The 16,540-nt window shown below is 37.6% G+C and overlaps 2 protein-coding genes across 6 annotated transcripts in view; both read left to right on the forward strand.

Moving 5' to 3' along the window:
* The window catches only part of LOC132098759 (protein Wnt-5b), a 79,590-nt gene extending 72,948 nt beyond the window's left edge, over window positions 1-6,642 (forward strand). For 3 of the 4 annotated variants that reach the window (XM_059504924.1, XM_059504925.1, XM_059504923.1), the window contains one exon: window positions 4,873-6,642. In XM_059504924.1, the coding sequence (XP_059360907.1) occupies window positions 4,873-5,331 (459 nt within the window). In that variant the 3' untranslated portion in view covers window positions 5,332-6,642. Of the gene's footprint in view, window positions 1-2,760; window positions 3,862-4,872 lie in introns of those variants that run through there. The other variant, XM_059504926.1, reaches the window with a different exon arrangement.
* Window positions 6,643-8,412: 1,770 nt separating this feature from the next.
* Window positions 8,413-16,540, forward strand: part of LOC132098761 (adiponectin receptor protein 2-like) — a 31,835-nt gene continuing 23,707 nt past the window's right edge. The window contains exons 1-2 of one of the 2 annotated variants that reach the window (XM_059504929.1): window positions 8,460-8,566; window positions 9,300-9,337. The gene's annotated coding sequence lies outside the window, so the exon portion shown is untranslated. Of the gene's footprint in view, window positions 8,567-9,299; window positions 9,338-16,540 lie in introns of both variants that reach the window. The other variant, XM_059504927.1, reaches the window with a different exon arrangement.

The raw sequence follows: 16,540 nt of genomic DNA on the forward strand, positions 1-16,540 counted from the left end.
TTTTAGGCATGTGTAGTAACATTTTCACAATTGACTGGTGAGTGAGTTGCCTGAACAACTAGTCAGTTAAATTGTTTTAATGAAGTCCTTTATAGTCCAGATCCATTTACATTTGTCATTGTTTGTTGAGTTTTCACAGGTTAAATCCAGGCAGTTTAATAGGAATCCATGAGATTGGGAATTTTGAGATTTCCTCAAATCTTGTAAAATTCATTAAGATTGTTGACCCAAAAAAAGGCACATTTTTATCATGATGGAAATGGATCTTAAAAATGTAATCCCTGTGGCAGGACACTCAAAAACAGCGTAAGAAATGATAAAATGGTTGAAGACAGCCGTCTAACTGTGTTTTAAAGTTGGATCAATTTCAAGATTTTTTTTTCAACAATTTCAAGGGTTTGATTCCCAAAGAATACTAACTAATAAAAATTGCTTTGTATAAAAGGCTTTGATGTAAGTAAAACTGGCTGTCTAGCAGCATGCACACATCTGGAACAAAGCTTGTTTACACAATTAGTCGGTTGTTGGATGATTAGTCAGTCATCAAAATATTAACTTTGGGTTTATATAAAAAAATAACTGTAGTCTGTGGCATCTCTTCATTTAGATTACAGGCTAGGGAGAGAGCTAATTTAATGGAAGTGACCAAATGGCACCAATGCAAAGATTAGCACCCTTGGAGTCCGCTGGGAGTCAGGAAGTCAAAGCGCCACCAGGGATGATGGGACTGTTAAAGCATTCCATGTTTCTGTCATTCAGCATGAAGCTCAGATTGCCATCCAATCTTCCTTTGATTAATTTAATTGAGTAGTCGATGCCAAAACAAATTGTGTTTTTTTTATAAGGTGATGTGTGGTAAATATGTTTAGTAAGGAACTCTCTGACACTGCACATTTTCTTGTTGAACGACTTCTTGCTGTTTTATAGAACAGCTATACGGTGGAGGGATTATTGGAGCATTACCAACTATGTGAGTGTGTGTGTGTCTGGCTCCAACAAACTCTGGCCCCCCTGCCACGTTCAGTTGGGCATTATACCCTCTCATAGAACGCACTGCAGAATGTCATCACAAATCATGCCATCAAACTGGAATGTGTTTCTCCGTCCCTTTGCGAGTCCCACGCTTTGTCATACCACACCCCAATCCCATCCTCTTTCCCCTCAGTTATTTGAGTGCTTTTAAAATGAAGCGGCCTCATAAAAAGCCCATTTGCCTGCCGATGTGGGTGCTTGCTGTGCACAGAGCTCCGCTGCATATGTTTGTCTTAGAGAAGATGAGTGTATTTAAATTGTTTACAGAAGAGAGGGCCTCTTTTCTGGAGTTATGGCACATCTGAGATCCCTGGCTCTTCTCCTGGAGGTTCCCAGAGGTGAGGAGGTCAAGGTCTGGATGGGTTCGGTATGTGCATGAGAGTGAGATTATATCTCGACCACCCTCAATTGAATCCTTTTTGTTCTTTTTTGAGATATTGGCACCTCCTATTTTGGTGGAAGTGGATCTGAAGGTGTGGTGTGACCCCCGAGACTCCCGCTTCCCTGGCGCTCCCTTTCTGTGGGGCCTGTTTGCCGGAGATTTGACTTGCTTGGAAAGGCTTAGTCTTGGTGGGCTTTTGTGGAGGTGACAGAAGCATATCAGATGCCCCTCTGTGTGGAGTCAGGGCAGGTGGGGGGATGGAAGGGTATAGTGAAAGATGGTGCGTGTGGTTCCACCCCTGTGGGTCACAAAGGCCTTTGGCCCAGACTGTACCCAGAGAGGAGGCCTACACCATTTATAAAGATCACCTGCTTCTGTGCTTCTTTCATTCTTAATCAACTGCAACGGAAATAAACACACACACGCCTTAATCTAAAGCACTTTATTACTTACTCACACACACATGTAGGCGTAACACATTTAATTCACATTCAGTGAATTTATCTGCATTACTAATGTTTGAATGCTTTTGTACTCACAGACACGCATGTTTACTTAGCTATCTAAATGAGAATGTGCCATATACTTCTCTTGTTTTTGATTTTCTCTTTTTTTGAAAAAAAAGTGATTTTTATGTGATCTTATTAAACTTTTGATCTGAAGACATATTATTAAGTGCCTAAAATTGGTTTTGCTGACAAATATGTTATTTGCTAAAAAAAGGTGAGTTTAGACTGAATAGAGAATGGAAAGCAGCTAACAGTTGTCCAGCATACATGGAAACTTCTTCAAGGCTGTTTAAGAAGCTGAAATCTGGGCAGCTAAACAAAAAATGACACTAAAATATAAATAATCAACTAGCAACAGCAAACAAAATTAACATATCAAAATAATGCTTAATAACTGTTAAAATGAAAAAAGTTATACATAAAACAGGGATAATTGGGTATGTTTTACAAAGAAAGTATTAGTCTTTCTACTTGAAAATTTCACGTTGAATTTAATTATTTGTGAAATGTTCTAGCAAGTACTGAGTGAATTTTTTGTGTGTGTGTGTGTAATGACTATAAATGATTGGACAAACATTAAAAAGTTAAAGTAAAACAAAAAAGAAAATAATTAAAATTTGCTTAATAATTAAATAGTAAATTAATAATAATTTTTACCTCTTGAGGACAATATTGCCAGATTTAGTACCCATTTTTGTCCCCAATCTCTCATTACTACAGATACATTGTTCTGGCCTTGAAAAGTGCCTCATTTTCTTAGCCTAGCTCAGAGATGTTTCTGTTTGTTTACTTTAGATTCTTTTTCCCGTCCTGCGTCTCTTATCTCTACACCTCCAGGGATGGTTGTTTGCCGTCTCCATACTCCACCCTGACCCCGCCCAGCAACCGACCCTGACCCTGTCTGAGCGTGCTCCATTGTGCGCAGCACCGCATGCGTGTCCCTTCCACGCACCGAAGAGCCTGTCTATCCATCACACCTTGGTCACTTGGGCCAAAGAGAGAATAAAGAGAGAAAAGGAGGGGAGCAAAAAGGAGATAGAAGAATAAAAGAGCGAAATGGGAGCTTTTATGTGAACACAGTTTCAGTTGGGCGCACATGTTGCATAGAAATGCTCAAAAACCCTTTTATGTTAGATCATTTGGATGAGGTAGCGGAACTGCCGCTTGACACGCAAGATTGTAAATAGCCCAGAATGTGAGAAAGTGTGTGTGTGTGTGTGTGTGTGTGTGTGTTGTTTCTGGATTGCAGGTAGGTATGCAGGTAGGCCTAGTGATGACAGAGACTTGAAAGGTGTTGGAACTCCCCTTAATGTCTGTGTGTGAGCAGGTAAAATGGAGGGGTCTTAAACAGCTGCCACCGGAGGGGGGTTGAAGAGTCGTGGCAGCACATCCTCAGTGACGACCATTAAATGTTCTCACGTGAGGTGTTAAAGGGAGGAGCACTGCCTTGGCTTAAATGACAGAGAAACAGAGAGAGAAATGCCTTTAATGTTCCCTCGTTCAGGACACTAAACAGACACAAAAGACACAGCAAACAAGACACGTCAAAAGCCAGGGCGGAAATACGCACGCTGGCCACCCAAATTTGATCGAGCCCAGACGTTGTACTCATTAGCTTGTTTTTGTGTTTGTCGGTGAGATGTGACACATTTGGTACACCCCGTTGTGGGTGGTTAATGAAAAGTGATACTCTGTTAATGTTGTATGTTAATTAATTAAAATGGAAAGGGAAGAACAGCCGTTAGTTTAGTATGACAATATGTCGAGCGCTTCTTTATTGATTCAGCTGGGGGTTTCATTGAATTTAATCAGCAGGAAGTCTGCTGTCAGTGGTCTCGGGGCTCTCTGTGTGTTCTAGAACAGAATGACTATTCATCCCATTGTTCTCCAAATGCTCTCACTGCGACTCACTGTTTGTAAAGGGACCATAAACTCAAAGGCCTCTGGAGGCTCCACCAGGTTCAAACGGACTGGTGCGCTGAACGAATTTAGCCTCTAGAGGGCGCCCGTTGATTAGGATTTATTTTGCAGCCTTTGATAGTACTACTGGTGTGTTACTTAAAGAAAATGTATTCATTAAATAATAACAAAAATAGAATTAAATAAATAAATAATTGTGGTTGCCAACAATAGCGATAAAGCTATGAAGTTGCTAGGTTGTTCCAGATGATTGCTTCCAATCATGTAAGAAAAGTAAAAGCAATAGCTCAACTCTTCATTCACATTAGTGGCACTTGTCAGTTTCTCTCACTGTCCTGAACAGATATGTGTGTGTGTGTGTGTGTGTGTGTGTGTGTATAAATGTACATTTATTAATGTTTTGTTTATTACAATATTCATATATTTATATTTATTGTTATTTATTTCTCACAAATCTACTTTTAAACACATTTAAGTTAAAATTTATTATTTTATTATTTAATATTTATTTTATTTGTAATGTTTACAAAAATATTATTTATTATAATTTTATATTATAAGTTCATTATTTTATAAATCAAAAAATGTATCTGCAAAAAAACCATTGCAATACAAGCTGGAAGCAAGACCGACATAAATTCATCAACACTTTTTTGGGTGGGAATTATGACATACATGCAAAATATTGTAGTTTTCAGCCTTTTCTTACTAATAATTCCAAACTAGCTTTCTTACGGTTCAGAAAATATATACAGTAGCCAGTTTGATCATTTTACCAACTAGATTAAAAAGTTGAAATAATAAATTTGGCCAATATTACTGCTTATTTGTGTAACTAAAACAACATTACAATATAAAAACAGTGTTAAAGCTATGTAGTCCTGTTATGAAAAGTTTTGGTATTTGTGCCTTTGTGTTGATCATGCTGGAGAAAAGAAAAGTATGCTTCAATTGTTGCTGATTGTTTTCTTCAAGTAAAATTGTATTGAAATATTCTCTTAACACTTCTAATTCTTTCTCCACTCACAGGCAGTGTACAATCTGGCCAATGTTGCATGCAAGTGTCATGGAGTCTCCGGTTCGTGCAGTCTGAAAACCTGTTGGCTCCAGCTGGCTGACTTCCGTCGAGTGGGAGAGTTCCTGAAAGAGAAATACGACAGCGCCGCTGCCATGCGCATCAGCCGACGAGGCAAACTGGAGCTGGTCAACAACCGATTTAACCCCCCGACGAATGAGGACCTGGTGTACATTGACCCCAGCCCAGACTACTGCCTGCGTAACGAGACCACCGGCTCTCTGGGCACCCAGGGCCGTCTGTGCAACAAGACCTCAGAGGGCATGGACGGTTGCGAGCTCATGTGCTGCGGTCGTGGTTATGACCAGTTCAAGACCTACAAACACGAGCGCTGCCACTGCAAGTTTCACTGGTGCTGCTACGTCAAGTGCAAGCGCTGCACGTCGCTCGTAGACCAGTTTGTGTGCAAGTAGCAGCTTAGGGACGGGACAGACGCCCTGGAGAGGCACTGAGCAATTAGCGGGAGAAGAACGGGACCCTTAACGGACCCAGAGGGGGAACTTAGAGATAATTAAATGTAAAATGATTTATTAAATAGCAAGAAATTAAACTATATAAATAATTGTACGTGTGCCATTGATAGTAATTTAATGACCTTTCCTGACTCAAGAATAAAAAGTTGGACGTCATTGATGAAAAGGAGGCACCGGTGGCTCAAGCTGTTGTTCTCTTGTTTTTTTTAATTCAGAGCAGTACAAACTCTTTGCTTGTTCTAAAAAGAAGAGCCTACGAACTCTTTAGAGACTCGAAAAAAGGGAGAGAGGCAGAAAGAGTACAGAGAACAACGGCTCATCGCCCATTGTCTTTTCCAGACCTTCGGTCCGCCGCTGATTCTCCTCCAAAAACACACTCCACCTTGCCAATATCAGAGCTCTTAAGAACCTTGAGTCAGAGAATTGTGGAATTATCGGACATTGTGTTCCATGATGAGAACAGAATGCTGCCTGTTACCCGTCACACAAACATTTCTGCTAAGAGATGTTTGAAAGATGAAACCATAAATGAGTAAGAATGTTTTTACCTGAATTGGAGCAACACACACACCTTTTATCCATTTTTATTCTACCAAAATCATTTGATTAGTATCCTACGTATAGGCTTTAAAAAATCTGTTATGAACCTTTGATGCATTTCAGAAGCTTCTGTAGCCTACATCATATCTTGAAATGACATCTAATCTAGAGCAGAGAATATTGTTTTGGTTCTGTCACTGTCTTTGTCATTGTTGGTTGAAACGGTTCAAAGCCTCCTGGAATAAATGTGTGTCTGGTAAATGAAAATAGGTTGAAAAAAATCAAGGCTACATAAGGACTGCAAAAACTATTATTGTAACCAAATACTAGTGGTTCAGATTATATTTTATTAATTCCTTCTCATTTTATACATCATATGTATTGTTCTGATTACTATTTTTTGATAAAGATGCTTTTAACTGGGAATTTATATGCTAACAGAGAAGATATTACTGGCCACTGGATGGAACGGGCGATCATAGCCAAACTCTCTCACCGTCAGGCCACAGAACAAGACAAAAATATATTTAGTTAATTCCTGAGTGTTTTACAGGAAAACTACACTTGTAAATAACAGTCAGTCAGTCATGTATGCCATTAACACTTACAATCTCTTTGACCTGTCACTCCACTGTTTGTTTGCTGCCCTGTGCTTGTTGTATTCCCCCTCATTCAAACCAGTAATATTAAAAATATAAATAGTGACTATTATTATTCTGCTGCTTTACTTCTATTTAACCTTCTGTGTTTGTTCTGTTTGCTTTGTGGAATGATTTAGTCACATTTATGACCAGGGTTATAGATATGTTCTTATAGATATAAGTCATTAAAATACTGCTCATATGATCTGTTCTACTGATACAGTCAAACATTTTTGGTATCAAACATTATCTATGTGTTATAGATGAAATATAATGTAACCTTTATGCAACACTCACACTTGATGTTTTTCATACAGGTAGTGACCACCTGATTAGTTTGAGTAGTGCTGTATTTAATTTTTTTGACAGTAATGAAAATGAGGCTGTGAGGGTTAAAGGATTGGACTGCCATTTAACAGCATACCGAGTATTCAGCTGATGAAACATTTGTTTTAAATGTTGTAAAAATGATGTGATCTAGGACCTTTATACAGTGTGTGCCTTTGTAAAGACTCAGAGTCTATCCATCACAGCTTTGTTTTTAATATGGTCTGTGTTGCTCAACTTGTGTTTTTTGGAGAGAAGTCGCAGGGTGGGGTAGCACTTGCTTTTCTTTAAACCTAACCAAATACAAACATCTCAATTCAGATTCTGGTTCCTTGGTTCAAACCCTCCTTTTCACTGGTCCGGACTAGTTTCACTGCTGCCAATTGTTGCATTATTAGCAAATCAGCTTTTGTTATGCAATTAGTAGACACTGGCACAAACTATACTGTGTGGACCGCATGAAGGTTGGGAGAGTTTCAGTGACTCTGGCTCAATACCAGGGACAAAAAGTATTGACGGGTGCAGATCTTTATGCATGCCCTCTAACATCTGTTTTGCAATTAGGTGAGTGCCATTTTGTTTTTGGATGGTTTTCAGCATCATTTAATGTTGTGGCAGAACATCGAGGCTTATGTTCCACTTCTCTGGTTTCTCATTGGGTTTTAATGATCAAATGACCTGAGCTGGTTTAGACTGGAAATTCTCCAGAAAGCTCACATAGGCCAAAACACAACAGGAAACATGTAAACACATACAGCCAGAGACCTCTATCGAAACCAGTGCTTACATTTTGCAATTTCCTGCTTCTTTTTACTGAATAAATATAAATTGTAAAATCCTGAATGTGGTGTTACCTACATAATCACCTTTATACAGACTTAAGTCTTGCTTAGTGATAATGGTCAAAGCCTAGGTATAATTTCTCTGTAAAGATCATAGTACATTTTCTCTATAACCTTTGTCATTGATTACATCATTTGTAAATCAAGTAGGCTATTTTCCAACATTGCACAACCAAAGCTGTTAGCAATGATATCATATTTGAATAACTGATAGGGAGAGATGTCTCCATATCCCCACATTATGTGATGCAAATATTTGAATCTGTGTACCAGATTGCACAAAATCATAGCCTTCAATTCATCACAGGCATGGTTGATATCATTATAGACATTGGGGGACTCAGTGTCTACCTCACTATTCACAATAGCAGTCGATCAGCATGAGTTGATTAATAATAGATTCGTAAACATCTTTATATGACAATATCTTAAAGGTTCTGAGTAATGTTTTCTACTTAATGAACATAAGTTATTAAAATAGTTAACATTTAAACACAAAATAACATTTTATATATAAATATAATGTGCCTGTGAAGAAAAAGAAACAAACAAAAAAAACATGAAAGAAAACGTAAATCCCACAAACAAATTTCCACCGCGGACTACAAATCCCGTCAAATCCGTTAGCCTGAAACTCGATCACGTGACCTATCCGCGCATTCTAATTGGCTACTGTGTCATCACGCGAGTGGCGTCACACTGACTCTCAACGACATCCAGAAAATCCAGCCAGGTCGAGCCAGTCAGTCAGTCCACCGGATCCGCAGCGCCTCTCTGACGAAAGAGTACTCTTGAAGGACAACCGCTTGCTGCTTACGCAGACAGGTGAGAAAAAACCCAACACTCCCATGTAGTCGTGAGAGTATATTTTAGAGTGGTTCTGACTGTATTTCGGCGCTAATAAAGTTGTTTGTATCAGTATTGCTAGCTGACTGACGTTAGCTCTCATTGCTACGCGGCATGAAAGGGTCCATCTGTTGTTTTCCAGCTTTTTCTTAACGGGAATTTGACTTTAAACGGTTTAACAGATCTGTATATTATCATAGACGCGTCTAAAAGCTTCTTAGAACGTGACGAACCTGAAGAAAGAATAGTACGTGGTCTAAACCCTCGGTGTTAGTCACTTTCAGACTTGTTTGTGTCGGTCTAACGTTAATGTGTGGTGATTGTGCCACTGATGGGGCTTTTGTTTAGAGTTTTCATCCTCCTGTCGCGTATTTCCCATGTTTTTATGCTCGTAAAGAGTTCTGGCCAAGTTTCACGTTGTTACTAGAGAGATGACAATAGATAGTGCTGTTTTTGTTTGGGTTGTAAACAAAACGGCTTCAATTTAAAGGAACAGCTCACACAAATGAAACATTCTGTCATTATTTACTCACCCACATGTAGTTGCAAACCTGTATAAGTTTCTGTCTTCCCTTAAACACAAAAAAATAGATTTTAGGCAGGATGATAACTTTAGTCACCATTCACTTTTGGGTCATGTTTTTCCAACACGAAGAAAGTCAATGGTGACTGATGCTGTCATCATGCCTAACATCTCCCTTTCTGTTTTAAGGAAGACAGAAAGTCATACAAGTTTGGAGCCACGTGAGGGTGAGTAAATGATGATGGAATTGTGATTTTTGGATGAGCAAACCTTTTAAATAAAAGGATTGAACTGGTACAGGCCAAACAATGATGGACATTAGTGTTTAGTATAGTGGCAGTGGAAAAAAATACTAAGGATTCCAGTTTAAGTCTATGTTAAGCAAGTGTGAAAGTGGTTGACAGCCTGCTGTTGATCTTATTGACTTGTCATCAGCACAGGCATTTCTGACCTAGATTTTGTTTGCCTCCCATTAGTACACCAGTTTCTTCAAATATTTCAGATCCACTTCAGTGTCATATTGCTGCCCATTCATACGGTGGTTGCTAAAGACGGGTGTTAATCAGATTGGCCAAGATATATATTTTATGAACTCAACCTATTATTTATTCATCCATTCATTTTAATAGATTTTTATTACATTTTTGTTTATAGATAAATACTTTATAACACAACAATGTCACAGGCAAAGTAACTTGTTTTGTTTGTATAGCTACTCAGCTATACTGTTTTTTTTAGTTTACAATTAGTTTGCAATTACAATACAAAAATCTGATTAAAGACTGCCTTGTTCACAAAACATCTTTCATTATATATATATATATATATATATATATATATATATATATATATATATATATATATATATATATATATATAGCTTCTGTCACCAGATCAAATTATTCTGACTTGGTTGTTTTTGTGTCAAAAAGCATAAATAATTTTTGCATATATATATTATTTTTTGCTCAAACATAAAAAAAAATAGCATTGGTCATAAAATAAACAATATGTTGATCACTACTGTTGCAACTAGCAGGCAGGATGTTATTTTTAAAACCATCTCCTTACCTCCTTAACTCGTGTTTTTTGTAGTAAGACAAAGCCCTGTGTGCCGCACTTTGGATATATATTCCACCTGGACAGTTAGTCATCTTGAAATAAATTGGTTATCATGGGTTAGAAGTCTTTCCCCAAGCCAGTTGTACTTCCAAATAACTGCCAACTCCTCTTTCATACATGGGATGAATGCTAAATATAACGGTGTAGTAGGGTTGTGCCGATAGACGATAGTATCGTGTATCGACGATCGTCAGAGATATCGACATTAGCAGAATTCTCTGTTGATAATCAAGACGATATTAGGCTCATTTTCCTATTAATGTATTATGTATAATGAAAGGCACTCTTTATGGTCCTCTCAATGGCAATCGGTTCATATCACATACATGCACTTGACTTAGTATTAAATGTTGACTGAGATATTAACAGAAAAGAGGTAGTGTTCACTGGAGATCAGCATGTAAGTTTCAGTTGCTGATGTTTCGACACCAAATTAAGTTGCAGCCATCTAGACAGATGTTTCAATGATTTATTTTGACAATTGCACATTAAAAATGTTTGTACAAATATAAATAGAACAATCACAGACAGTGCTACAAAATAGAGATTGACCAATACAGATGTCTAATAACTGACCATTTAAAATAAATAAATTATTACTACTTTTTCTCACTAATAATAATCATAATATAAACTTTTTTTTATTATTGTTGTTATTATTATGCCATTCTCACAATATTTGTAAGTAGTTTTTGTGTAGATTTATGCAAAAACATACATTAAGGTAATTTGCTTGTGAAAACTGTTGTTTGATGGTGATACTTCATGATGTTCAGGGCTCCAGACTAGAGATCGACCGATATGGGTTTTTCTATTGCCGATGCCGAAGTTTGGAGGTCAGGGTCAGCCGATGGCCGATATGTGCTGCCAATTTTTAGGGCCGATATCTTGAAGTTTTCCCCTTCATTTGCATGCAAAAATGTCACACTAATAAGTGGATGCACAACATTCCTAAACTTATCATCATTTATTGAGCACTGACTTGAACCATCTCTCGAATCTTAATTTTGTGCACTGCATGGTATTAAAATAAAAAATGTATCCAAAGTTAACCAAACAAAATCAATAAACTGACCAAGTATTAAATATATAAAACAGGTAATATATATATATATATATATATATATATATATATATATATATATAATGTATATTTACATAAAAGTTTTAGAGCATTTATCAAGTAGAATTTTTCAAGTTTGTTGGAACATAAATGTAAACTTAAATATACATTTAAATAAATACAATTTTAAAAATAAAAATCTGAAAAATATAAAAAAAATCAATATATAAAAAATAAATAACAGTAGTGCTGCAAACACACTAGCAACCAGCAACATTTGTGTTTGGTATAAATGACACAGAACATCTAAAGTGGATTCTAATTTCAAACTTACATCGCAGTCTGTTCATTATTAAAATAAAGTACAGTCAACCAAACATTTAAAAGGTTACACTGGTCAGTTTAAATAGACCGTAGTATACCGGTCCACTCTGCTGTTATGCCAAGGTTTTTGCTCATGTGAAGAGGATCTTTATAGTCTAGTTTACATTAAATAAATAAAAAATATTATAGTTTAACCTTCACATACATTGCGAATATGGAAACATTTGGATATGTGCAGAACGAGACGTGAGCAATAACCTCCAAATACATCTAGTCAAACCCGCGCTCGCTCGTCCTCGTATGGATCGGATCATTTTTCGGATCAGCAAAAAAAAAAAAAAAAAAGGCCAAGACAAATAAACATACATTTTGTCTTTTTTTATTAACATTAAATTATTAAATTAAAATATATGAAATCAACTTAAAGTGCACATGATATCTTCTTTTTAACATAATAGCCCGACTTCTCATCTCCCAGTGTGCTGTGATGAAGTGAGCAGTTATCACAGAGCTCTCCGTCCCCCTGGACGTCCACCCTTCTGTCGTGAGCGCAACAGAGGATGCTCGGGATAGTTCATCCACAACTGTTTTCTTCTCCTGTTCATAAAGATCTGGCACAATATTTTCACTCTAACCTCTTTCCTCATCATTATATCTGACAGGGAATCCAAAATGAACCGGCCGTTCAAGTTCCTCCGCTCGCCATTACCACTGAGTGTGGACTAAACATGCGCAACTTTTTTTTTTCATAAATCAATCCGGGGGTCACGTGTGTGCCGAACCGAAGATATTGATCCGAACGGATCACGGATCAATGATGATCCGTTGCACCACTACTATAGTGTGTCATTTGAAAACATTGCAGATGCGTTTTAAAATACATCAACGAGCACCACGAAACCATTTAAAGAGGCGCATTCAGCGGTCTCCTTGACGGGAAACAGAGTAAAATGATCTCCAACGTATGGCGCGCTCTCTTCATTTTATCAAATGATCATAATCACATCTATTCATTTTACCGTCTTGCTACTAGCATTTTATTCATACTAAAACCCCTTTAATTCGGATGAGAAAGCTTTTTTCCCAAGTGGCATAATAATAATAATAATACCGCTGCAGACGCATTTTGCAGCATTAAAGTAATTAATTGATCATAAATTTAAACGACGATCGATCATGGAAATTATCGAATATTGACATCCCTAAATACAAATGAGTTGGATGGAAAACTGGTTATTGTCTGCATCAAACCATGCTTCCGAACAAATGTGATTCACCGTTCTGGGCAGCTCCAGGACAGCTGTCTCTCCGAGCGTGGTGCTGTCTGTGAGCGGGGCGGAGTAACGTCAGAGACAGTTTACTTTGGTAACGTCACGCTGCAGTGTTTGTTAGAGCTGTCAACTTCTCCACCCCATTTACAGAGTGAAATTCTCTGAATACCTTTATCTCCCAGGACTGCTGTTGAATCTTCCAAAAGTTTTGGCTTGGGGTGCTTCACATGCTGCTGCAGCAGCACTTTCCACCGCACCAATAACACGGGGCTGCCCGCCGACGTGCCTGACTTTAAATCGGCGCTACTAAACACTGATATCGGCCGATGCCGATATATAAAAAAAAATGACAAATATCGGCCCCATATATCGGCCGGCCGATATATCGGTCGACCTCTACTCCAGACTAACAAATGAGAGCTATGGCACCAGTGCCACTAAGTTCTACAGATGGTGGCACCAGGAGCAGATTTGGTGGCGCAGGGGGTGGTGTGTGGGGGTAATCAAAATAAAGATGATTTAATCATAAAAGTCCTATTGTTTTGCTTTAATAAGTGCAGTTACTAATAATATTTAATGTTCATTTCTTGTTTATTGTTTAAACAGATTTGACAGCAAAGCACTAAGCTTGAGTTAAAATGCATACAAAATTGACTTTTATTAACAACAGTTACAGGTGTAAAATCTACTTTTTATACATAGAGAATTTATATGTTCCACTCTTATTAGATGTACCATTATTCTTCTAGCATACGGAACTGACCAACTTCAGTGATTTAGTAGCAAATTGAAGAAAAGTTTGTGTAAAAAAAAAAAAAGAAAAAAGTCAAATTCTGATGAAATCTGATTTCTTGATGATTTGATATTTTACAATAGTGATTTTATAATTTCAAAAAATAGAGAAAAAGTAGAAATGAATGACTAATAAGCCATTAAGTGCTCCTCTGCTGCTGTCTACTGGTTATGATTGTGATTTGATGTTTTTTTTTTATATTCCTTTTTATTTTACATTAGTGTCCCATTAAACATTTTAGAGTTTTACAGTGTTGGAAATATTTGTCTGAAATGCTTAAAAGTAATTGTAAAGTGCTTAAATTTGTGGCATCTGTGCAGTAACAGTGTAGCAAAATCAACTTTGGCTCCCCGGTAAAGCTGAGCTCGGACAAGTTTGTTTGCGTCGCGCTCCAAGCTGATAAACGGTCCGTGCTGCTCAGCTGAAACACAGCACAGTTTAGTTTCACTTTCATTTTGTTTGCCATTTTAATGTTTCTTAGATGCAACTGAAATAGCAGAGCTTATGAGTCGGACGATGCGGTGGTCACGCCAGTGTGACTGCTCACAAAATTTTGTTGCACCGACAGAAAAAATGGTCTCAAAATGCGACCCTTTGGTCGCAGTCTGGAGCCCTAGTGTTTGTTTTTAAAGAACAGTTTATTGCTAGACACGATATTAAAGAACCAATAACCTATTAAGAGGAAGTGTTAATGTTGGTCAAACCAATCATCGGTCCATCTCTATTATAGTGTCAGCAGTAGTTGTGGGCCTCTGCAGTGTGGAAAAGCATCTTATCAGAGAGGTTGATTGTGTGCCATTGATTGACAAAGCAATCTTTTCGGACATCTTTTAAATGTCAAGGGAGCCACTCAACTCCTGAAAATCTTCATTGATTTTGTTTGGCTTGTGGTAGGTGTGAGAATATAAAGTATGTTTAAATCCAAAATATGATGCGCTGTGTAGCACATCAGCATGTCATTCCTCACTTCCCATAATCTGAACAAGGTGGGATGACGTTGTCAAGACGACCGTCTCCACTGTGGCTCATCCTGTTTGTGTAGATAATGTACTGGAAAGCTGCTCAGTAATCCATGTCATTTTGCCTTAGTCTATTCATTCTGACACCAGCAGTTTCTTTAGTCCACTATGGTGAGTTGGAGGTTTAGAGCCCTCAGTTTGACCTTGGTCACTGGTTTGCTCATGAGCTGGACCTGTGTTAAAGCAAATGAAGCATTTGACAATCTGGTATGTCCGTGGCAAATGGTGAGGTGTGAAGGACAGGTAAACCCTATTTAGGTATCATGACTTGTAGTTATTATTATTCAGTGTCAGATAGTGATGCACCAAAAATTGTTGGCTTAAAAAATGTTGTCTGATATAGCACCAGAGTGGCCGAGTATGCAGCTAATCTATTTTTTAACTCGGATGAATGTCTATCACTTTTTTTTTTCTTTTTTTAATCTAGATTAGCAGTTGGCTTTTCCTCTTTGAGTCTCTCACAAAGGGCCTCTCCCTCTCTGACTGAAGTTCAGTGCTTCGCTGGTGGACAGTCCTGGTCTCATGACCGACAGACAGCACACAAAGGCACCTCTAACTCCTTTCCTCACTCTCTTATCCAGTCGCATGACCACATACCCAATGACGCAACTGCTCCAGCAACTGCTTTTGTTTGTCTTTCTTCATTCCCTCACTTGTTTTGTTTTAAACATTTTTTTCTTGAGTCAGTAATCCTCAGGAAAATCAGATGTTGTAGCTGTGTATTTGTGTCTCGTAGGGACATGTTAGTTGGCACCAGTGAGGTCTACTCTTTGAATATTTTTTTTTCATGCAAGTCTCAAGCAGTAGGATTATTTCATTTATTCACTATACTTTTTATTATTAATGTCTCATTTCAGTGGCTCTAGTTTTGTATTTATTGCAGTTTATATTAGAGATGTTCCGATACCCTTTTTCTCTTCCCGATACCGATTCCGATACCTGGGCTCAGGGTATAGGCCGATACCGAGTACTGATCCGATACCTGGGTGTGTATCTATATATACAGCTGTATATACTACTAGCCCTGTGTAAATTTCTAGAATTATTTTATGGTGTGGTCCAGACTTATCCCTTGATAAAACATGAACAAATACATGGTTAACTACTGTATTTATTACAGTATTTTTATTATCTGACATGAATTTGACAGTAATATTATTTAATTTCTTAAGCGAAAAAGAACCTCAAATGCAGCCAAAAATCTAACACCGCAAACTAAAAAAGGTATTTTAGTATTTTAGTTTTACAATATTAGTGTATAAAAAACTGCAACAAATAAGTCTAGGAATATAAAAAATTCTATATTAATCAGATAATCTCTTTACAACAAAACAAGTAAAAAAACAAGCAACCGTCTAGGCATAATTATTATTATTAATAGAGACGTATTATTACTACATAGAGACGTAGCTAAATCTACTGTAGGCTACAACAGTAGCTTAATATATTGTCAATTTACTCCCCATGAAGATCTTTGAGTGTCTGTGTTTATGATATGACAGTTTTCTCAAATGAAACGTTAAATTCTCATGAAGTGACGGCTTATGCGTTCATGTCCTCATATAGTGACACACGGCAGAGGCCACAAAACAGCGAGCTCCCGTGCATCTGCGCCCGTCTCCTACAGAGATGTAGACTTTGCAGGAGTAATATTTAAATAGTATTTTGCAGTTTAATATTCACAGACACTAGTATATATATTCGGCTACAGTCTGGAGCCCTGCACTTAGACTAACACGGAAGCGACTGAACGCAGCTGCGGGTAACGAATATACTCAAACTTACTACCGGTTCTACAGAGACGCTGGTATCATCACATTTTAAAATTTTCAGCACCG

Source organism: Carassius carassius, chromosome 22, assembly GCF_963082965.1.
Source record: "Carassius carassius chromosome 22, fCarCar2.1, whole genome shotgun sequence".
NCBI classification, from domain to species: domain Eukaryota; kingdom Metazoa; phylum Chordata; class Actinopteri; order Cypriniformes; family Cyprinidae; genus Carassius; species Carassius carassius.